We start from the raw sequence: 25,133 nt of genomic DNA, 5'->3' as shown, positions 1-25,133 counted from the left end.
GAGAAATTCCATAATTATTCATGATGTTATGAATGGAGGTTGAGGATGTAGGCTTTGGGTCTTTGCTCAGGTTTAAATGCTGGTCCCAATGTTAATAAGCTGTGTACTTAGAGAAACAAACTATCACTGGAACTTTCTGGAAAAAAAATGCATAATCTGAACATAATCATGAGGAAAAGTCAGATGAATTTATGTTTATAATGACATCTGAAGAAAGAATCAGCCTGCACTACTATTTTTCTTTTTCTTTTCTTCCTTCCTTCCTTCCTTCCTTCCTTCCTTCCTTCCTTCCTTCCTTCCTTCCTCCTTTCTCTCTCTCTCTCTCTTTCTTTCTTTCTTTTTCTCTCTTCTCTCTCTCTCTCTCTCTCTCTCTCTCTCTCTCTCTCTCTCTCTCTCTCTCTTTCTCTCTCTCTCTCTCCCTCCCTCCCTCCCTCCTTCCTTCCTTCCCTCCTTCCTTCCTCCTCTCTCTCTCTTTCTTTCTCTCTCTCTCTCTCTCTCTCTCTCTCTCTCTCTCTCTCTCTTTCTCTCTCTCTTTGCTTTAAGCCTGTATTCTTCTAATGTGTTAAAAGCACAAAAGACAAAAGAAAGCTGTGTAACAATTCTAGACTGAGAGCGCTTATAAGAACATGACAACTACATGCAATGTGTTTTTCTTCTGCTATTATCGGATAATTTGAATAAGACAATATTATTGTATCATGGTTGATTTCCTGGCTTTACTTGTACTGTAGTTATGTAAGAAACTGTCTTGGTTTTTAAGAAACACACTCCAAAATATCCAGAGATAAAGGGGCATCAATCATGTCTGCAACTTACTTGTAAAAACAGAGAGAATAATAAAGCCAAGGTGATAAATGTCACCATTTTATTCTTGCAAAAAACACCATTGAACCACAGTGAAATATTCTAAAAAATGGGCATAATTATACTGAACTGAAAACAACAACAACAACTTATATTCAGGATTAAATGAGATCATTTATATGAAGCTGCAAATAATGCTAAAAAATGTTAGGAACTAGATGTTTCTACAATAACAAAATATATCTTTTCCAAAAATACCTAGATTTCTGCCAAAGGGACTGCAATAGGGCTTATTGGAAAAATAGGGTTAGCAGCAGGCCACTCAAAGGCATTCTTATTTTCAACCAGAGCACTAATAAAAATCATTAAAACCCTAATAAAATCTCAACACCTTACATCGCCATTGGCAATCCACACTTTGCCCTTTCACTCTCAGCTCAGACTTTTTTCTCACGGAGATCTTTAAGGAGGGTCTTTATATTTAAAAAGACCAGTTTCATAAAAAAGAAATGATCTGGGGTATAGAATTCTTAATCAACCACCTTTTCGTTTTTAAACCACAACAGTAAATATTTTTGGATATTTTCCATCGACATTTTCAGTTTCACCAGATAGCTAAATGTACGGAAGCATAGCCACTAAGCCAGCCATCGAAGAAGAATATCTCAGAATTTAAGCCTCCCCCACCCCCACTTAGTTCGTCATCTACTGATAATGATGCTCTTTGAGAGAAAGTTTGCTCCTGCTGACTTCAAAACATTCATATACTAGGGGAAATCACAGACTGAATAAACCCGACTTCCTCTTTAAAATAACACAAATCCCCTAACAGATATGAGTACATTTCTTTTACAGAAGCATGCATTGTAGGAACAGACTGTATTATTTCCTAAGAAGGAAAAATAAGAGGGAATGAATTTTATGAAGAGCATGTTGCTAAGCATGGGCAATTTGGACCGGGAATAGTATTATGGAGAAATAGAATAGGCTCTACTGAGTGTCTTAGAAAAGTGAATAAAACAACAAAGGTCCATCTTCCTGGAATGGATGGGTCCTTCGTAGAACAGATGAACTAGATACATTCTTGAGTTTGTTTTCAGTCCTCTAAATGGATTCACTGTGATCTCAAGTCAAATCTAGACCTAGTAATACAGTCATCGCTATTACTCCTGGGGGTCAAGTACTCTTTGAAATTATTTTTTATAAAGAAAGAGTGGCTTTTATATTTATTTAAGAAAAGTTCAAGTATTCAAACACTGCAATATTAAAATAAAGGGTAAAAAGATAATCCCAGCTCACTTATCTCTGAAGTGGTTAGAAGTGATACATGAATAAAGAATTAAACTAAAAACATTTTTAAAAATCAACACAAGGCAATGCTTGAAAGAGAACTTTGACCACATGTTCATTTTTAAAATTTATATACCATGGCATGAGAATGAGAAATGCATGCTAAATAAGTTGGGTACTACTAACTGAAAAAAGAAGCCTAATATGTTGAGAATTATAGTTTTTCACCTGAGAATTTTGGTCATACCTTTTTTGTTGTGACAAATTGTGTATATATATATATATATATATATATATATATATAATTTTAATCATTTTTAAGTACACAGTTTAGTGATATTAAGCACTAAACAGTAACTTTCCATTCTTTCCCTCCCCAACCCCTAAAAACTACTATTCTACTTTTTGTCTCTATGACTTTGACTACTTTTGGTACTTAATATAAATGGAATTATACAATATTTTTCTTCTGTGACTGGCTTATTTCACTTAGAATAATGTCCTCAAAATTTATTCATGTTGCTGTATATGTCATAACTTCTTTCCTTTTTAAAATTAAATAATATTTCACTGCATGTACATATTAGTGATACTAAGCATTTTTCATGTGTTTTTTGGCTACTTGTATAGTTTTGAAAATACCTATTGAAGTTCTTTGCCTGTGTTTTTTTCTTAGGTTATTGCTGGTCAGTTATAGGAATTTTTTTAATCTCTTCTGGACATTATCCCTTGTCAGATACACGATGTGCAAATATTTTCTCCCATTTTGTGGTTGCCTTATCACGATCTGTTGACAGTGACCTTTGTTGTACAAAAGATTTTAATTTTGATGGTCACAGATATGGTCAAATGATTTTTTACCGCCAATAACATTTGATCATTTGACCATCTTCTATTCTATTGGTCTATGTGTCTTACTTTTGATTCCTATAGTTTTGTAGTAAGTTTTGAAATCAGAAAGTGTGAGCACTACAGCTTTGTTTTTCTTCAAGATTGTTCTGATTATTTAGAGCCCCTTGAAATTCCATATGAATTTTTAGATGATTTTTTCTTTTTCTGCAAAAAAAGCCATAGAAATTTTGTTTCATAAACATGAATCAAAATATAAATGTCTTTCCATTTACTCGTGTTTTATTTAATTTCTTTCAGCAATTTTTTCTAGTTTTCAGTGTATAAGCCTTTTACTTTCTTGGTTAATTTTATTCCTAAATATTGTACTTTTTGATGATGTAGTTTTGATTAAATTGTTTTCTTAATTTCTTTTACAGAGTTTTCATTTTTAATGTATAGAAACCAACTAATTTTTATGTACTGATTTTGTATTCTGCACCTTTGCTGAATATAATGACTAGATCTAATTTTTTTGAAACAATTGTTTAAGTTTTCTAAATATAAGATTATATTGTCTATGACTTTCTTCCTTTCTAATTTGGGTGCCTCTTATTTCTTTTTCTTGTCTAGTTGCTCTGGCTAGAACTTAAAGTGCTATGTTGAATGCAAATGGGCATCATTGTCCTGTTCCTGATCTTAGAGGAAAAGTTTTGTCTTCCATCACTGAGTGTGATATTAGTTATGGATTTTTCACATATGGATTTCATTATGTTGATGTAGTTCTTGTCTATTCCTAGTTTTTTGAGTGTTTTTATCTTAAGTGTTGGATTTTATCAAATCTTTCTTATGTCAGTTGAGATAATAGTGTGGTTTTGATCTCTTCATTCTGTTAATGTGGTAGACATTGATTGTTTCAAGACTCTTTAGAGCAGTGGTTCTCAACCTTCTGGCCCTTTCAATACAGTTCCTCATGTTGTGACCCAGCCATAAAATTATTCTCGTTGCTACTTCACAACTGTAATGTTGCTACTGTTATGAATTGTAATGTAAATATCTGATATGCAGGATGGTCTTAGGCGACCCCTGTGGAAGGGTCTTTCGACTGCCAAAGGGATCGCGACCCACAGGTTGAGAACCGCTGTTTTAGAGCAACCCAAGTCTCATTGAATTTTTAGAGTTTAAATATTTAGAAATCAAGATATTTTATGCATATGACACTATAGCTCAGGGCCTGAAGGTTTATCATTGAGGAAATACATTAGGTTTAGCTTGCACTTTGGGGATTGCTTTCTTCCCTACGTGAGCACATTCTGACTAACAATGATCATTCTTGGATATTCCCATTAAACGATGACCTTGAAACCTCAAATATTTATGTACCAAAGATTCCAAAGCTTAAAAAAGTGTTTGTTATATAATCAGTTGCAGACATCTTGACAGGACACAGATCATTTTCCTAGTAACAGGTAGAAAAACTAGCCTTTAGATGAAAAAAGTGCTGTGAGGTAGGTAAGACTATATTCTTAAATCAAAGCTATGAATATCAAACTCAGAAGCTGACTGTTCTAGTTGTGTAAATACAAATCCGGATGGTGAAGACTCCTGATAAATCTACCAAATCCACCTGAGAAAGGGAACCTAAGTTTCCTAGATTTTTAAGTCCAGCTCTCTCCTCCTCCCATTCCTTGCCTAGAGTGCAGTGCATTTTCCTGGTTTCCTGAAACTCAAAGCAAAGCAATGCCTCTGTACCACTGTCTTTTTCCTTCCTGCTCATTGCTTCCTTACTGCCTATCTTTTGCCCTTACCTCTGCTGCTCACCAGCAATTTAAAAATGACAGCTTTTCCATTCTCCCTTTCCCAATTGATCTTGCTTGTTTCCAAGATCAATTTCTATCTCATCCTCTTTTTCAGAACCCCTTGCTCCATTGTGTCCCTCTCCCACTCAGACTAGAATCCTACAGCTTCCTGGATCCAGTTCTGGCTACAGAGGCTGCTCCATCCCTCCCCCCAGCTCTCAAATGCCCTAATCCAGTTCCAAACTCCTCCCCACATGGGTCCAAGGTCCTCTCCTCCTGTTCTCTTCCCAGAATGTTCTCTCCCAGCCTTTCCCGAGGCCTGCGGCTGCTGCTGCTGCTACTGCTGCAACCAGACTGTTCTGTTTCTCAGGATACCATCAACTTTTCCCAAAACTTTCTCCATCATTAGATCCTTCCACTAGATTCCTCACACTGACCTGCAAGATCTCTTGGCACAGGTGAGCCTTCCAGCGTCATTGTAATTTGTTTAAATGGATTTGTTGATGTCATAGCAGGTTGTTTTTCCTCCAAAAAAAAAAATGTCCTCTGCTTAGAATGCCCCTTAGTCATATTAAGGAGCTTTTAAAAAATGCATCTACCTCTAGAGATTGAATTTAATTGGTTGGATATGGCCACTGCAATAGTTTAATAGCTTTTGGGGTCGGGTTGCGGTTGGGGGAGGGAAAGGGAGGAAGTCTAATGTGTGTGTCCAAGTTTGAGAATCAGTATGCTTTTCTTACCTGGGTCGTTCTAGAGTTCCCCTTGAATCTTTGATGATGTAGCAGCCCACCCTTCGGGAACCCTTTACTCCCTGTCCTCAGCCCTAATGCACTCCCAAAACAACAGGAACAGAATGTGCCTTCAGAGTTTTCCAAGAAAGTTGCTGGGAAAGCTGGCAATGCTTCTGGGCCTGGTAAGCTGCCAAAGAGAGTTTAATGAAAGAAGCTAGAAGAGCCCGGGCTGAAAAAGAACTCAGGGTGACCACAGTTGTTTACATTTGTTGATGAATGGTAAACTGCCTGGAAACTCTGGCAACATAATATTGGTGCGCAATTAACCCTGTACTCACACTAGTGCTTCTGCCCCACAGTGGGCCTTCAAAGTCTTCCAGTCTAAAGTAGTCATTTTATAGATGAGGAAAATGAGGAAAAGGAAGATGTAATTTAACAGAAGTCCCACAGCTAAACAGGGGAGGAGTGAAGCAGGAAACCTAGTCATCTTTATGAGGATCCAGAATTCTTCCAGATACATCCCCTTCTCACCTATTTAGCAGTCTGCTTTGGAAATGCTACTGATAGTTCTCAATGTGCAAACTGGCATTTTGATGAATGCCCAAGAGAAATTAAATTTTGTAAAAAAGCAAGTGCCAGAGGTAATTGATGATTCATTATTCAGCTCAAAAAACAAGGGAAATAAATGGGGGAAATGACTTTATCTCTCTAAGCTTCTTTATAACTCTCACAGAAGTATGAGTTTCGAAAGACAATGTAGATTTAATGCTGAGTTCTGGGTCTGGCACATGGTAAGTGTGTGATACATGGTCACAGTTATTTTTAATGGAAGAGGCTTTGCAAAATCAGCACACTGCAAAGCAGAAACACAATGAAGCCCCCATTCTTTCCGTTCTGCACAGAGAAAATGAAATTTTTCAAACTGTGGCTGTTGCATTGATTATAGATTCAGGTTTGTTTCTGTTGCCTTTTTATTTTTAGTTTAAATGTGTATTCAGGTTCTTTTTTTTTTTCCGTAAAAGAAGTTGATCTCTCACTTTTAACTCCAAAGTTCATTTTTTAGTAATCAGGGCCAATCCAGGTGGTGTAGTGGAGTGGCACTGATTACTAAAAAAGGAACCGCATTTTTCCTGTGAACTTGGAAAAGTGAAGCAATCAGGTGAGACAGGTAAAAACAGTTTGCTTGCATGTTCATTTAAATTGTCTAGAAAATCAAGTGAGAACCAGGCATTTACATTGTACAACGAGTATATTGCCTATTTGTCCCATAAATAATTTGAGAAAGGTCAACAGTTCAGTTATGTATGCTTTTAAGGGAAAGTTTTTTATTCCTTCTATAGTTACTATAAAATGCAATAGTTAACAAATATATTCTCATGTGTATGAAACTTTTTCTTTTGTTAGGACCCTCTTTGATGAAGTAATAGAAACAAATGGTAGCTAGTTTAAACAGGAAAGAACTCAGTCCAAGAACAAGATCTCATGAAGGTGCAAGAAGTCGTGCATGCAAGGTCATGAGACCTCCCTCAGTCTATTATTTCTTTTCTTTTCTTTTCTACTCCATTTATTTTTAAGATCTGCTTCCAAAGTTCCTCATGTCCTCCTAGTGTAGTGGTCGGCAAACTGTGGCTCGCGAGCCACATGCGGCTGTTTGGCCCCTTGAGTGTGGCTCTTTCTAAGCCTTAGGAGTACCCTAATTAAGTTAATAACAATGTACCTACCTATATATTTTAAGTTTAAAATATTTGGCTCTCAAAAGAAATTTCAATCGTTGTACTGTTGATATTTGGCTCTGTTGACTAATGAGTTTGCAGACCACTGTCCTAGTGGGTTAAAAGTCCCCAAATCATAGATTTAGATTTTGTAGATACAGCTGCCAAAAAGAGGATGATTTTTCACAGTTGCAATTCCATATTCCCAAAGAAGGTTCATTTTGGATCAGTGGCCCATTCTTGGATCAACCACCAGTGGCTACATGGGCAAGTTTTGGAGCAGGATAGCACCAACAGGCCATGCTTACAAGTGGGCTAGGAAGTCCAAGGACAGGCTCGGCAGACAACCAAGTAGATATCTACTAAATGGCTGTAACTCACTAAGCACTTATTTTTAATAATTATTTAGTTTGATCCTCAAACAATGACAACTCTGTACTCAACTCTATAGCATTTTCTACTTTGTAATTTTATCTCTGTTTACGTAGTTTCCTCATTAGTAGGTGAAATTTCGTATTTTTAGTGCCTGACATTGGTGGAGGGGGGCATGCAGTAGGGTCAATAAATGTAGGTTGAAAGAATGCATGGGTAGGATACTTTGATAAGAAGCCTGGGACAAACTTCGATTAAGTGACAGGAGGAAGATCATCAGCTAATAATGAGCATGAGATAAACTTCTATAGCCTCAATCCCTTTCCCAAAAACTAGGGTGCTTTCTACATCAAATTGTCCTCTTCTCCTGTCTATCATGTCAATGACTGACAGGAAATGATTTGGTCTGGTGTTTAGAATTGTAAAAATAATAGAACTGGAATAAAGGTACAATGCATTTTTTAAGGATTTGATTTTGCCCTCTTAGTACATTGTTTAAGAATAGTTTCTGTATTTTTCATTTAAACGTTCAAAGGGGGAAAGACTCTTAGTCTATGCTTGACATGGCAAAAATAAGGTTTATATGTTTCTATTTTAGGGTATTTATTTTTGAAAATGATATTGGACAAGGCAATCACTCCTGAAGAGGTAACTACTTCTCTCATCATTTCGGTGATAGTTTTTGTTTTTGTGAGAGCCCTCATGAGTAAGCGGAGAAGGCAGCTATCTCCTCCTGGCCCGTGGTCCTTCCCCCTCATAGGAAATCTTCTTCAGCTTGGAGACCATCCTTTCCTGACATTCACAGAGATGAGGAAGAAATATGGCGACGTCTTTCTCATCAAACTTGGCGTGGTGCCCGTCGTGGTGGTGAATGGAATGGAAATGGTGAAGCATGTACTCCTGAAGGATGGAGAGCATTTTGCAGGCAGACCTAACATGCATACGTTTTCTTTTCTGGCAGAAGGGAAGAGTTTTTCATTTTCAGTCAATTATGGAGAGAGTTGGAAACTTCATAAGAAAATAGCGTCCAGTGCTTTAAGAACTTTTTCTAAAGCAGAAGCAAAATCCTCCACCTGCTCTTGCTTGCTTGAGGAACAGGTCATCGAGGAAGTTTCTGAGCTGGTGCAAGTCTTTGCAGAGTTGACTTCGAAGAAGGGTAGCTTTGATCCCAGAAATGCCATCACATGTGCAGTGGCCAATGTTGTCTGTGCCCTTTGCTTTGGCAAGAGGTATGACCATAGTGATGAGGAGTTTATTAGGATAGTTAAAACTAATGATGATTTACTCAAGGCTTCCAGTGTAGCTAATCCCGCCGATTTCATACCATGTTTTCGCTACCTTCCACTGCGGATTATAAATGCTCCTCGAGTGTTTTATCGGGCCCTGAATGAGTTTATTACACTACACGTACAAGATCATCTTACTACGTATGATAAGGTAAGAATTTAAATCCATGCCAGAACGAGGGATTTGTTGAGAAGCAAAAGATAATGATGAGATGTGTTGAGTACCCAGAAAGTTATATGTATTCTTCCCTGGCTCTTTCACTGTAATTTTGCCATAATGACCCTTACCAAAACTATTAGGAAATGTGAGTTCCAGTCAGTGAGATTATAGGGCAGCATTATTTAGTTCTCATGTAGAGAACTTAAGAAGAGTTTTTAATTCTTTGAGACCTTAGAAATTTCCCTAGTGTGTGGATAAGGTACATACTTGAATTATGAATCTATAGTTGGCTGATGAATGATGAGCATGGAGGTGAGTTCCTTGAAGAAATGAACTAATGATTTTGTTTCTTTCATTTTACATCTGAAATTATGAGGTCTTAAAAGTATCAGCATATTTTTTTTTCAGAGAGTGTTTTGAATAATTACAAAGAATATTGTATTGGAAGCTTCCAAAGTTACCCTCTTTTCCTATTTGAGTCCTTTTAATATATGGAAATGAACTTTGAGATCAAATACATGTAGATAGAAAATTTCTTGAGGTGACAGAAGTGGACTTTTGTGAGTCCACTCAATCTTTTTGGCTAAATTTGATGGTCCAGAGAAGAGTAAATTTCTCTCATGAAATAGGTGTGACTAGAAAGTATCCTAGCTCTTGGAGGCCAATTTGCTGAGATGATGGCATCATGAAAAAAAAAAAATTAAAAAGAAAAGGTGCATAGTTGAACAAATGAAGAGATGTAAGGAATTAAGACCCTTCCAATGAAAAAGAAAAGGCAGTAAACAATCTGTTTCAAGGTACCCATCAGAAAATTAGAAAAAATACAGTAAGTAAAAGAATTTATAGAGTCATAAATTTTCTTCCTGTTCCCTAACCTACTTTAGCCTCATCTCTTCTTGCATGGTGATTACAGTAAAATTCTTAGAATGGGTTTGGAAACCTCGTATTGTATTCCTTGTCTAGCAATTTCCCTAGAGTAAGGTAATCTTTAATTTTTCTAACTGTGCTTCCAGCATAAGGACTTTTTTATTTATTGAAAGAAATTTTAAGAAGAAAATTGAGTTTGATAACTTTTTTTTAATTCTACATACTTTTAAAATTGAGCATTACCATTGACAAGCAAAATTGCAAGTTTTTAAATGGTGTACTATAGTCTTTATATTCCTAAGTGAATTGAGTTCATTTTATTTTATTTTATTTTATTTTTATTTTTTTGCTTCTTCGTATTTCAAATCTTTGACTTGATTCTTGCGATCCTCTAGTCTGCTGTTGGGAGTCTGTATAATATTCTTTATTTCAGTCAGTGTATGCTTAATTTCTAGTTGGACCTTTATCACAACCTCGAGGGTCTCATTAGATTTCTTGAGGGTCTCATTAAGTTTGTCGGCAGTTTCTAGAAAATTCTTGAAAAACCTTAAAATGAGTTCATTTTACATAACATGGTACATGAGATTCATCTGTGATATGAAATGTAGGTAGGGATCAATAATCATACTAAGAATTGTCTCCTCAGGACCATATGCGAGACATTACTGATGCTCTGATTAATACATGCCATAAAAAATATGCCACTACCAAAACAGCCACCTTAAATGACGATGAAATCATAAGCACTGTGAATGACATCTTTGGAGCTGGTATGTGAAAGTATTTGTCAGTATGTAAGGCGAATAAGGTCTAATTGCAATTTTTGTGTGTGTTCTACTACTTACAGTTTAGAGTATTTCCTCCTTTTGATGTAGGCCATTTTGTATAGTTACCTCACTCTGTATACCTAGAAATGGGATCCCTGGATTCTATGATAATTTCTTTATATTTTCTGAGTAACCTCCATACTACTTTCCATAGTGCATGAGAATTCCATTTTTTTACATTCTCACCAGCACTTATTGTTTTCTGTTCTGATAGTGAGTATACTAATCAATGAGAGGTTAAGCCTATATTCTGAAAAAAACTTTTACTGTATAATAATTACTTTATTGTGAGTTTATTGATTTTCAGTTATATTTAGATTCTTTTCTCTAGATTCATAATATTCAAATATGAAGCAAATTGAAGATACAAATGTTGCTAATGATTTTCTTCAGGGCATTTTGTCTCATTCCTTTTTCAGGGTTTGAAACTGTATCAACATGCCTGTACTGGAGCTTTCTTTATTTGATACACTACCCAGAAATTCAAGCCAGAATTCAAGAAGAAATTGGTAACATATTTTCAGATGAAAATATAATTCTTACAATTGTCATTTTTATTATGAAGTTTTTATAAAAACTACCTCTTCTTTCAGATGGAAACATTGGTCTAAAGCCACCCAGATTTGAGGACAGGAAAATGTTACCCTACACAGAAGCTTTCATAAATGAAGTGTTCAGACATGCCTCCTTTATTCCTTTTACTATTCCACATTGGTAAGCAAACGATTCTCCTCTGAAGCAGCAACCAATGGCAGGTTGAGGGGGAATGAGGAATCTAAGGCCTTAGAATACTTTAGGTCCTTTAAAATACGTATTATGTTAATATTATTTTGCTATTATTTTAAATCTTAATTCTTTCTATTTTTAAATTCTCTAATGAAATTCTTACATAGAAAAAGAGCATATGTTGCGAATGTTTTCATAACCAAACTATGATGTCGCTATTTTTCATCTTATATGTACTGTTTAAGGGGAAAGAAGGCTATCGAAGTTCCAAACAATGGATAACACAAACATAATATGTGTTTGGACATGAAGTGTCATACACACTCACTTAACTTCTTCTCTGAGCCATCTTAGCCACCTGCTGATGTGGCTTCATTTTTAGTAGCTTAGAATTTTGCTGGCCAATTGACTCAGGAGGCCAGTGTTGCCACAGATAAATTAAACAGAGTTTCCGTTTACAGATATTTGGAAGCTTATTGAATCTCATACCACACTCTTTAGTGCACAAATGCAAGCCAGTATAGATTAAGTAGATAAGCTTTATTAAATAGGAATATGGACAAGCAAAGTTCTGGTAGTTTGAACTATTACCATTCTACACAATTAAAAAGAAAAATGCAATTCTTAATGCTTTTCCTTTTCCCATCCTTAAATAGTGAAGGAGTGGGGATGTCTCTCACCTCAGGAAGCTGATGTAGTTATGGTTCTTGGCACAGCAGTAGGTAGTGCCTTCAGCCTAGAGCTGGACCAAATAGGCTTGCTCATACTTCTCACCTGAATTAGACATACTTTGCCACTCAGTCTCTGGCAAGGGTGGACAACTGCAGGGGAGACTGCATGTCTGCGTCTCCAAGCTCAGGCCATCACTGATTATAGATGAAATGTACATTTCTACAGGTTGGTTCATCAGAAGAGAGAGCCCAGAAGTAGCTAAGCCAAATGTGTTTAGCATCTCCTCTCAAACTCGTCAAATTGAAATGTCACTGCTGCTCCTCTGGGGCAGAAGTGAGTGTTGGGGCCATCTAGGCAGTTAGTGAGTGCTATATGGAACCATACCATGATTTAATGCCATATGGAGATATACCATGATCCATGCGTAATTACAGAAGTATAAAGGACAAAAGTATACAGTTTGCATAACTGAGTATGGGACTAGAAAATAGATTATTCATCTAGAGACAACTTAGAGATCATCCAACACAAATAATGCCATTTCACAGCCAGGAAATGAAATCATAGAGTCGATATGAGATTTGCCCAGTAGTTCCCTGTAAGCAGTGTTTCGAGTTCAGATTTCCTAGTTCCAATTCCATTGCTCCTTGGATTTTTTCTTTATTTATTAATAAAAGTCAAATCACATTGGACATGCAGAAAGTGCTTTGTAATTTCCCTTTAGTTCCCTGCTATAATTTTTAATTGATTGTTTTTTTAGAGAGAGAGGAAGGTAGAAGTAGAGAGAGAAACATCCATGCAAGAGTGTATCATTCATCAGCTGCCTCCTACAGGTCCCCTACTGGGGGATTAAGCCCACAATACAGGCATGTGCCCTGACTGAGAATCAAACCAGCAACCTTTTGGTGCACAGGACAATGCCCAACCAACTAAGCCACACTAACCAGGGCTCCTGATACAATTTGATGTGTCTACATATGAGCAACTTTGTCATAGAAATATTGAGATCATTTTCCACTGAGATTTTAGCTCATAGCAATGCCTTAAATATGTTAAATGCTCAATATGTTTCACAAATACAAGAAAAAGAATAAATTACTAACTTGACAACAGGTGGAAGATGGAAGATGAAAGAATGAAGATTTATAAAGATTTCATATCATTATAGTTTTTAAAAAGACAATAAATATAGTCTGTTAATTATGGGTAGCAGTTTAGGGGTGGGTCATTTGAACTATAGGATGTGCTGTAATGATAAGGATGTATTTTGCTTTCCCAGTACCACAGCAGACACTACTCTGAATGGCTATTTCATTCCCAAGAATACGTGCATCTTTATTAACATGTATCAAGTAAATCATGATGAGTAAGTCACCAAAATTATTTTTTTTTGGGGGGGGGAGACGGCTAAATTTGTTTGGCTGTTTGTTTGCTATTTATTAATCAGAAAAAGATACACATTCTTAGCCAAAGTTCATTACTTATATTTCTCTTGAAATAAATTATAAGGAAATTCAGTTTTCTATTCTCACTGATAATAGGAAGGGTGATATGTGTTTTTTAAAATATATTTTTATTGATTTCAGAGAGGAAGGAAGAAGGAGAGAAAGATATATACATCAATGATGAGAGAGAATCATTGATCGGCTGCCTTCTGCATGCCACCCACTGGGGATCAAGCCTGCAACCCAGGCATGTGCACTGACTAGGAATTGAACCATGACCTCCTGGTTCATAGGTTGACGCTCAACCACTGAGCCACGCCAGCCCGGCAGGAAATATGATATCTTAATACAAATTCATTCAGGGCAAATTCAATTTCAAAAGTGAGCTTTTTGGGGAGATGTGGGCCAAGGACTTCAAGGGCTCACCCTCTGCAAGGTTATGGCTAGCTGATGTTTGAAATGCAGCGTGAAATCCCCCAACAGAATTAGAAAGACCAAGCAGGGATTTTTCCTTCTTTTGTTTGGTTTTCCTCTACCTCAGCACCTAGACCAATGCCTGGCACATAGTAGCCACTCAATAAATATTTGCAAGTAAAATACAGCTAGAGTCTCATCCATATTAGCCTTAAAAGGGAGAACAGGGATGAAGATACCTCACACAATTTTAAAAGAAGATGATGGTAGTGGTGTTAGCAGTGATGGGAATGATGATGATGGCATCTAATATCTATAGACCCTACTGTGTGTGTTGGGCACAAAACCTTTAAGTACCTCCTCTGAACCTCAACAATAACCCTCTGCATGGTGCTACCATGATCCCAATTTGACAACTGAAGAAACTCAATCCAATGAAATGAATTGCCTAACGTCACATGTGCAGCAAGTAGCAGAAGCAGGGCCCACATTCAGTGTGTATATCCTGATTAATGGAAATTGGATGCTCCATGTGGTTGGGGCTTACTGTCTCCAGTAAACTGGTAGAGATTGCATTCTTATGCACTCAGTGGGCGGTATACAGAGCACTCGGTACAACTTCTTTGTCTTCACCCAAGATTTCCTCTGACTGATGTCTCATGCTCCAGGCTATTTGGGAGAGAGGTTGATTACCATGTAGACCTAATAGCACATTCACTGCACAGGCTGTCCCACTGCAAAATCTATTGTCAGAAAGGTTGACACCTCCACTGTTCACATCCAGTGATCATGCTAAATAAAAATTAAGCATTTAAAAACCCACTACAAGAAAAATATAGTCAATGTAAATTTAATGGCATTTGTTCTCAGTTAGCACTATCCCAAGTGCCTGAAGTGTTCTAGTAGCCTAGGAACCTGTGATTATATTGAATATTGAGTAATGTTCAAACAAGCTGTGTTAACACAGGTGCTTATAAAGAAATACTGTTTGTATTGAGGCACTTATTGAACTAAATGAGTATGTGGTTCAAGACTGATATCATGGGGAAATTATTCCTATTTAGCTTAAACAAAGCTCACAAACTTAGGCACCTACTGAGCAGTGGAAAACACCAACAATGAGAGAATCGCCCTTGTTGGCGCCGTGAGGAGCAGTCACCTGCTATCCCTCATTCCGCTCAGTAAACTGAAGACAAGCAGGACCTTGTCCCAGCATTGTCAGCTCGTTCGATAAGACAGAACTTGGAAATGGAAATTTTCACGTGGAGTCTTCTGATGTTTAAATGTCTGCAGCAATGAATTATTTTTGAAAGATTATGAGAGCAAACAAAATTTACTGGAGGACTGAGTACGACTTGTAGGTCTTCAGGGCTATGACCTTTGGCGCAGAAAAAAAACAAATGTTCTGCTAGAAAGAGAATGACATCAATACACAAAAAGGCCCAGTTCTTGGTAAAGTCAAGTGGGTCCCTGATATATGGCTGAGGGTGTGTTAGGAAACGTACTAGCAGGAGTTGTCATAGACAAGGCAGATATGGTGCCTGAGACAAGAGTGGGGGAGAAGAGAGCACCAGATGCACAGCAGTTGGGGACTGTGGGCAACCCTCAGTCAGAGCTGCTGGCAGGTGACCTGGCTGCTCTGTGATGATGGGCGAAGGCCTTTTCCTAAACCTATTGGTACCAGAGTGAGAGGTACCACCTAAAACAAAGGAGATTGAATATTTATTCCTTGTTATTTATACCCAAATTTTGGAATATTTGTATGAGAATTTTGTAGAATTCTTCATTAAAAAATTGAAATAAATTTCCAAGCATTTTATTCACTATTTAATGAAGCAGAAGTCATTTTAATATAAACTAGGAAAAATTGTATTAATTCTTTAAGGTAACTAAACTTGTCAATAAATTTAAAGAGTATATATACATAAATTCATAATAATGATATACCTCTATAATTATATATATGTACCTATATGTACATACGTATGAATATTTACACTATTCCAAACATAAATAAAACATTTTATGCAAAACAAAGTTATTGTGGGGAAGTTGGCAAGAATGGCAAAATGATAAAACAATTCCTTTATAAAATGTAACTTTTGTCTATTTTACACAGAACTATCTGGGATAATCCCAATGTATTTAGTCCTGAGAGATTTCTAAACGAAAACAGGGAACTGAATAAGAGTCTTGTGGACAAGGTCCTGATATTTGGAATGGGGATCCGGAAGTGTCTGGGGGAAGACGTTGCTCGGAATGAGGTTTTCCTTTTCGTCACCATGGTTCTGCAACAGCTCAAGCTGAACAAATGCCCCAGGGCCGAGCTGGACCTGACGCCCACGTATGGCTTGGCCATGAAGCCCAAACCGTACCAGCTCCAAGCAGAGCCCCGTTCCGCTGATAGTGCATCTTAGATTCTCAGACTGGTGGCGGCTTTCTGATGCAAGTCAGAAATATTATGTGATTCATATTCATTTAATAAGCAATTTAAAGGTTGCACCCTATGCTGTGCTATTAGTTCAGTTCTTCTTTCTGTCATCATAATATAGGAAGTCTTTTTTAAAGTGTGGTGTAGCCTCAGTTCTAATATGAGAGATCAAGTCTCCTAAGGTTATTTTAAGATAATAATAAAGTGTGATGTCACTCAGGAATTTTAAACCTATGTCTCATGTGATGGTGTCCCAGGGGCCACTGTGAACAAGAAAGGAAGGAAAAAATGAGTGGTGGATTAGACAAGGAGGTTAGGAGGACCTGTCTTCCTTCCTTTACACCAGCTTCAAATAGATGGGTATGTTTTCATGAGTTTTAAATATAAGGTTCACAATAAGAACAAGGTTCTGATGTTACGTATGTATTTTCCCAGTGGTCTAGGGAAAAGGTGCTGAAGGGGTCCAGAAAAGGGAGCTAGAGTGGCCTAGAAGAGCAGAGAACATTTTGTGGTGGGGATAGATGAGCTGAGCTAATTTTTTTTTAAAATATATTTTTATTGATTTCAGGAAGGAAGGGAAAGAGAGAGAGAGAGAGAGAGAGAGAGAGAGAGAGAGAGAGAGAGAGAGAGAGAGAAATATCAGTGATGAGAGAGAATCATTGATTGGCTGCCTCCTGCATGCCCCACACTTGGGATCGAGCCCACAACCCAGGCATTTGCCCTGACTGGGAACCATGACCTCCTGGTTCATAGGTTGACACTCAACCACTGAGCCATGCCGGCTAGAAGAGCTGAGCTAGCTTTAGAGAGGTGGAGAAAAGGTCATAAGAAGTCATTTATTCAAAATCCATTTTTATATCAGCTCTTATGTTTTCTGTATTAAGAATTTAACATCAGAGCAAACTGATGTTTTTATAATGCTATCCATTTTTTTTGTTTTTTTTGCTACCTACTAAATATATGTGTGTATTAGTGTGCTAGAGCTGCTATAACAAAATACCACGGTGTGAGTGGCTTCAACACAGAAACTTATTTTCTCACAGTCCTAGAGGTGTTGGCAGGGTTGCTTTCTCTCAAGGCCTCTCTTCTTTTGTAGATGGCCACCTTTTCATCATGTCCTCACATGGCCTTTCTCTGTGTGCAAACACCCCTTGTGTCTGTCCTTTATCTTATAAGGACACCAGTCATACTATATTAGAGCCTCCTCCTACGGCCGCCTCATTTGAACTTATCTCTTTAAAGACCTTACATTCAAATACAATTTCATTCTGAGGTACTGAGGGTTGGTATTTCAACATATGAATTCTGGGCGGGGGGAAGGGGCACAATGCAACCCACAATAACATGAAAGAAAAGATAGCAATTATTTACAAATACCTTTCAGTGTAGTGCTCAGCTTATGTGCGTGCTTCTTTAATTAAAAATGTTGAGGAGCTAAGGCATATAAGGAGCAGAAGCAGTGAAACCCAGACTAAAGCTGTAAGGGGATCTGCATGCTAAAGGACTTTAGAAACCCAGCTGCTGTCTGATTTAAATGGGAGGCCCTTAGGGCGGGATCGCCTCTCGGTAATGACCCTGCTGACCGGATTGCTGCAATAGAAGCAAAGTCAAACAATTCAGAGACATGGAGGATTACATTCGGGACTTAGTCTTTCTTTTCAAATATAAATAAACTCAGCATTATCCTTGGGAATAAACAAATTGGGTTGCTTGTCTCTTTTTTTGTGAAAGCTTTTGAAATTATTTATATTGTCCTCATGACAGTGTGTCAAATAGAAACTATTTTGCCTTTTTTTCTGAAAGAAACTGTCAAATCTTCTGTTTACTCAACAATAATGGGATGACCAGAACACTACAAGAATCTTCGGTTTATCTGGTTATTTTCTTTAAAGAATTGTATTTTTCTAACTTCTTTTTTTAACAGCAAGCATATATGATCGAGTACTTTTATTTTAACACACTGTATTGTAAAATGCTAATTTTCACTTTTACTATGCTGCTGAGGCATAATTAAATGGTGTGTTATTGGGCTTTTTGTACAATTCATAAGTTTGCTTTATATGTCTTTTTAGAAACATGGACAAGAATAAAATAGGAAAAGTGTAAAAGCAAAGTAGGAATGACTTTTTTTGTCATTTAATATATAAAGACAAATTATTTTTAATTATATGTGTTCGCTTATCCTGAAGTGATAATTTATGAAATATAATCAGGAGTAATGCAGTGTACCAAAATATTATATCAAAATAATTTCTATTGCCCTGGCCAGTTTGGCTCAGTGGACAGAGCGTCGGCCTGTGGACTGAGTGGTCCTGGGTTCAATTCCAGCTGGGGGCACGTGCCTGGGTTGTGGGCTCGATCCCCAGTGGGGGGTGTGCAGGAGGAAGCCGATCAATGATTCTCTCTCATCATTGATGTTTCTGTCTCTCCCTCTTTCTTCCTCTCTAAAATCAATAAAGAAATATATTTAAAAAAATAATTTCTATTAACATAAACACTTTAAATTACCAGCTGGAAATGATACAAAAATGCATTGTGACTATAGAGCTGTTGATAATATGTGGATATGTGCATCAGTGATAAAGCAAGATGAATTAAGTCTTCAAAGTCATTGTATATGAAGTCCAAAAACTGAACAGAGTTATAGGAATTAGATAGCTTGCTACACACAAGTATATATGGCTACTTATTGCTCAGTGTCCTCCTTGTAGCTACAGTTCCCTGGGGCTCATGGTTACATCTGACAGACAAGACCAGCCTAGAGACATTACCGGATGAATGATGCAAATGAGGGGCTCTTCAAAAAAGAAAACTTGCACCAAAATTTATAAAAGCATTTATATATTCCCACATTGCAATTCTCTAACTGCTTTCCTGCTAAACCTATGATGCAGGTGTGCTATCAATCCACATGAGAGAATAAGAAATCATAACCATTTTTGAGAGGCAGAAGAGGTCTTTGGGGATTTTACTATCTACATAATTATTCATTAGACTATAAAATCTACAGATATTCCAGGCCTCCACAGGGGTGGATACACAATATGATTTTTTGGATTCACACGCACTTTCCCAGAAAATCTAAGATTCATAGTTTAAACAAACAAAAAATCTGTGTATACTGTGAATTAGAAATAGCTGAACAAGAGCTGTTTTATGGCTTAACAAGATATAGAAACAAATTCTCTGCGGGGGAATGCACCATTGGCCTTCTCTTTAGATATGAATGAAATGCAGGATTCAGGCAACTGATTCTCTATGACACATTTTTAACATTGAGAAAACCTAAATAAATAAACATCATAGAAGTTGATAGGTCTCCTTCCACCCTTCATCATGTTGTTTACAAAGGACAGTTTACCATTTACTTGAATTCAGTATGACGATCAGGCCCCACCAACAGTAAACTCCACACATGTACACAACACTGTTGCCTTTATCTGCTAACCTTATGGACAGAAACATGTTACATGAACGAATTTTCCAGCTAAGTGAGATGATCGAGTTCCAACACGCTCATATTAATGGATCTTAAGAAAAGTATTTCTGAGTTGCTGATGTTTCCAAATGCCTTTGCTAAACATAATTTTATCTTTCTCGGGCTTTATTGTGACATTTATTTCTAAATTTACTGCCAGGGCTGTCCTCCTTGATGGACCCTTGACCACACCCTCCATCCCTGCCCCAGTGCCTGGTTTCACTCATTATGTTAATGTGAACATCCCTACTCCCTGCGAGCTCCACAAATGCAGGGCCAAGTCTGTTCGGCTTCCCCAGTATCTCCAGTCCCCAGTACTGTGTCAGGCACATAGCAGAAAATCCATAAATGTTTGTCCAGTAAATGTGGAAATGAATTCATGATTAAACAAATGGATCTAGTAGGAGGGCAGGAAAATCTTTGCAAAAGCAAGTGTCTGAGATTTTCTAGTATGGGTAGTATGTGTGGCATCTCTGCTTATATTTTGACGTTTACCTTGTTACCTACATCTCAGGCTGAAAATCTGTCCCATCTTCTCATACTTCTTTAAACTGTAACTCCAGGTCTCAAATCAGCCCTTCATTCTTTTTTTTTTTCCTTAACTAACATTTTTATGGCACCAGATTCCAGCTGGAAATTGGCCCCCTAACTCTTTCCCCAGGACCACTGCTCAAGTGTGCCCTAGGCACTTAGTAAACTTTCCAAGGGCAACATCTCAATTGTGTCCCAAAAAGTCACTGCTTCTCCCAATTTGACCTCTTCATCTTGCCAACACACACAGCAGCTGACCTTGTCATTGGCTCACCAGGAACATTTGTTGTCCAATGGCAGCTGTCACTTCTGGCCACTCTGATGGAGAGAAGGGATTCCCGCTTTCACCCTATAATGTTTACACCCAAGGATGGGTTTCAGGGATTTACCTATTTTTAAATTGTGTAACTGAGAGTAGTAATTTTGAAGAAGGCTTGCTTGAAGGTTTAGGCATATTGAAAAGGAACACACACACACACACACACACACCAGAAAACAATGTCCTGTCATTTCCTGCCTGGCCCACACTGTCCCAGGACCTCATCCACTCCCTGTGAACAGGTGCGGTTCCTCCATCCTGTACCCACAGCACTGTTCCAGTCCCCACTAGAACTGTTCACTCCAACGTTTGCAAACTCTGAGGCTAGTAAAACAAAGAAACCTTCTCACAGTCCTAGAGAGATGTGGTTTAGCTTCTGACCCTTGCCCCAGATATAACTCCTGGATCTTCACTTCCTACCGTAGGATTCAACTTTACCAAGGATGACAAAAGTAAAAACTTTAACTTCATTCAGGGCTAATCTTAGGACCTAATGGGGGAAAAGCCTGATCTTATAATATAACAGATATTCATTGTTGTTTTCCAAAATCTGGGCTATTTATCCTTCTTTATCTTCCCTGTGTTATGCTAAAATTAGAGAAACAAGCATTCATCTTGATTTGTTGCAGTTCTCTCAAGGTACTGCTGTTTCACTGCCAAAGACAAAAGCCATAAAGTCTTTGAATATCTTCTGTGCGTCAGGCAATGTAGTACGTATTTTGAAATGATTAATTTTGACACAAACCATGGACTAGGGATGAATATCTTTTTACAGAAAAGGAGGCCCAGAAAGATAAATAATATAGCCAAGATCACTCTGCTGAAAAGAATTTAATCTAGGATGAAAATCTCTATCAAACTCAATTCAGAGCTTGTATAGTTTCCATGATGGCAGTGGCTTCAGAGTATATTCCTTAATTCAAAGGAAATTTGTATGGCATCTGAACATGTAAAATTGTTCTCCTAGTTGAAGTAAGGATGAAGAGTTTAGAAGTTTGCCTCTTTGTCTGCCCCTCTTCCCACCCCCCGCCCGCACCAGAAATCTAAAAGTGATATATATCAATCAGCAGGATGGATCTATGAAATCAGCTACCTTTATAAGAAGTAATTGAAATATGTTCCCTTCAGGAAATCAATTTCAGATATATTAAATACCTAAATGAGAAAAACTAAACATTGAAATGTTTAGAAGAAAATGTTTAAACAGTAAGAAAAGATTTTTAAGCAAAATACAGAACATAACAATTCATAAGAAAAATCTTAATCCATTTTACTGCATTGAAATTTAAAATTTCTGCTCAATAAAAGGCTCAATAAACAAAAGTAAAAACAACCCATGGAATAGGAAAGAATATTGGCAAAACCTGTAACAGAAAACAAAGTAGTATCCAGAATTAAAAAGAATTTATTCAAATCAATATGAAAAAGATAATCAGCAGTTCCCCTCTTCAAAACAGGCAAAGTTTATGAACAGGCAGAAACATGAAGAGCCAACAAACATGAAATGTTACCCACCTTAGTAATAACGTACGTATTAAATCAAACTAAAATACCGTTTCACACATAGGAAACTGGTAACATTTTAAAAGTCTGACAATACAAATGCTGGTGAGTATTTGGAGAAATGAGAATATGCACTCTTGTTTGCAGTGTAAGTGGTAAAACCAATATAAAATTTGGAAATTTTTAATAAACCATTTGGAAATTTTTATTAAACTTGAAGATGCACATTCATAAGAAAGCACACATTGTCCACTATAGCTTTTGTGGTGTTATTTTTGGAATACTAAAAAATTGGAGACAACTGAATGTTCATAAACAACATACTAGATAAATGTAATTATGTTGTAGTCATATAATGGAATGTTCTACACTAGTATAAACAAATATACTAGTGTAACATGAATTTACATGGCTAAAACTCCAAATCACGTTCAGCAAAAAAAGAGTGCCTCATAGGAATGCATGTGCTGAAGACATTATTTATATAAATTTTTTTTTGAAGTTTCTTTTCTTTTTCTTTTTTAATTTATTGCTTAAAGTATTACAAAGGTTATTACATATGTGTCCATTTTATCCCCCCGCCCTAGACAGTCCCCTAGCCTCCCCTATCCCCCAGTGTCTTATGTCCATTGGTTATGCTTATATGCATGCATACAAGTCCTTTAGTTGATCTCTTACCCTCCTACCTCCTGCCCCCCAACCCTCCCCGGCCTTCCCGCTGCAGTTTGACAATCTGTTTGAGGCAGCTCTGCCTCTGTATCTAGACATTATTTATATAAATATTTTTAATAAATGAAAAGTACTGCTGTGGATACATGCATATACATATATATGTGTATACCAGTATATATGCATATACATACATATGTATAGTCACAGAATAAACACATACATGGGAATAACAAACACAAAATTCGCTATTCTGTGAATCATACATGTATGCTTTCAATGATTATGTTCAAATAGGTACTTTTCAAAAGTAGACATACAGAAAGCCAAGAGACATATGAAAACATGCCCAAAGTCACTAATCATCTGAGAAATGCAAATCGAAATGACAATGAGGTACCATCTCACACCTGTCAGAATGGCTATCATCAACAAATCAACAAACAAGTGCTGCGGAGGATGTGGAGAAAAGGAACACTCGTGCACTGCTGGTGGGAATGCAGACTGGTGCAGCCACTATGGAAGACAGTATGGAGTTTCCTCAAAAACTTAAAAATGGAACTCCCATTTGACCTGGTAATCCCACTTCTAGGAATATATCCCAAGAAAACAGAAACACCAATCAGAAAGGATATATGCACCCCTATGTTCATAGCAGCACAATTCACCATAGCTAAGATCTGGAAACAGCCTAAGTGCCCATAAGCAGATGAATGGTTTAGAAAACTGTGGTACATCTACATGATGGAATACTATGCTGATGTAAAAAGAAAGAACTCTTATGATTCGAAACAACATGGATGGACTTGGAGAGCATTATGATAAGTGAAATAAGCCAGTCAGAGAAAGATAAATATCACATGATCTCACTCATTTGTGGAATGTAATGAACAACATAGACTGATGAACAAAAATAGATCCAGAGACAGAGAAGAATGGAACAGACAGTCAAACTTCACAGGGAAGGCAGGTGTGGGGGGGAGGGAAGGGTAAGAGATCAACCAAAGGACTTGTATTCATGCATATAAGCATAACCAATGGACACAGACACTGGGCAGGTTGGGGGGGGGGGGTGAGGGCATGTGTGGGGGGGTGGGGGTGGCTGGGGAGAGGTCAATGGGGGAAAAAGGAGACATATGTAATACTATATGTAATGCTTTAAACAATAAAGAATTTATATATATATATATATATATATATATATATATATATATATATATATATATGCTGACATGAAAAGTATGTTACATGTAAATAGAATGCTGACCAAAAATTATTTTTTAAAAATTTCAGTTTAGGTTTATGCTCTAACTATAACATTGCATTCCTTTGAGCTTATAAATTCCTTCTTCTTCTGTGAACTCATATAAAAGATGAAGAAAAGTTTAAGGATGGCAAGAATCATAAAACTCAGGGGTTTGGTCTAGAGAGAAGTGAATCTTCAATAGACAAACTGAGTTAAAACATGAGGTACGTGAGTTCTGAGTTATTGAAATTAAAACAAAAGCTGACAACTGAGAACAAGGAAAGAGAAAAAAACTGTATAAAATGTTAAAAGTCTGGGACTATTCACTGATTGGTTAAGAAGCTCTACACACCTCCATAACACTTAATTTCATTTTTAATGAATGTTTTAAGGTGCCTACTATAAGCCAGGACTTTAGATGCCAAACATAAAAAAATTGACTAAAATATGACTTCGAACTTTAGAAGCTCTTTAAAGGTAGAGGCAAATAATGATGTGTGTGTGTGTGTGTGTGTGTGTGTGTGTGTGTGTACATAATATGCAATTTTCTCTGTTTGTGAAACGTCTTTAACAGGTTGAATGCTTTTTTTGGAGCAAGTATATATTTGTGTAGTTCTGCCAATACCTCTTTGCACAGCTGGTCGCTCTGCTAAGGAGTTTTTATTCTCTGACTCTTCTGAGCCTGCTTGGCCTGTTTTGCACTATTTTCTAGCATTCCATACTTACTGGGCTTCACCGGGTTTCCGGTCTCCTACTGTTATGCCTGACCTTTTGACTTTCAGTGGTCTGGAATTCCCAAGGAGTTTTGCCATCTCAGAGGAGGTGAGAGCAGAGCAGTTTAGAAATTCAGCACCTTGGGAAGAGAGTTTGACACCCTTGGAGGATAGAAGGTTTCAGCGGTGCCTGCTTAGCTTCTTCAGTGTCTGGAATGGGAAGTCATTCAACATGTGCTCAGATGGCTCATTCCCACTGAAAATATTTATTGGCAATCCGCTTCATCGGGCTTCTGTGGGCAATGGAACA

The 25,133-nt window shown here is 37.3% G+C and overlaps 1 protein-coding gene across 4 annotated transcripts in view; it reads left to right on the top strand.

Moving 5' to 3' along the window:
- The first annotated feature begins 4,999 nt into the window (after positions 1–4,999).
- Positions 5,000–25,133, top strand: part of LOC118667456 (cytochrome P450 1A4-like) — a 33,509-nt gene continuing 13,375 nt past the window's right edge. Inside the window, exons 1-7 of one of the 4 annotated variants that reach the window (XM_036330830.1) lie at positions 5,002–5,179; positions 8,135–8,973; positions 10,496–10,619; positions 11,096–11,185; positions 11,270–11,390; positions 13,354–13,440; positions 16,053–16,594. In XM_036330830.1, coding sequence (XP_036186723.1) covers positions 8,152–8,973; positions 10,496–10,619; positions 11,096–11,185; positions 11,270–11,390; positions 13,354–13,440; positions 16,053–16,350 — 1,542 coding nt within the window. In that variant the 5' untranslated portion in view covers positions 5,002–5,179; positions 8,135–8,151 and the 3' untranslated portion in view covers positions 16,351–16,594. Of the gene's footprint in view, positions 5,180–8,134; positions 8,974–10,495; positions 10,620–11,095; positions 11,186–11,269; positions 11,391–13,353; positions 13,441–16,052; positions 16,595–25,133 lie in introns of those variants that run through there. The other 3 variants (XM_036330831.1, XM_036330832.1, XR_004971272.1) reach the window with 3 other exon arrangements.

Source organism: Myotis myotis, unplaced genomic scaffold, assembly GCF_014108235.1.
Source record: "Myotis myotis isolate mMyoMyo1 unplaced genomic scaffold, mMyoMyo1.p scaffold_m19_p_12, whole genome shotgun sequence".
Classification (NCBI taxonomy): domain Eukaryota; kingdom Metazoa; phylum Chordata; class Mammalia; order Chiroptera; family Vespertilionidae; genus Myotis; species Myotis myotis.
This window is presented reverse-complemented; position numbering and strand designations above follow the sequence as displayed.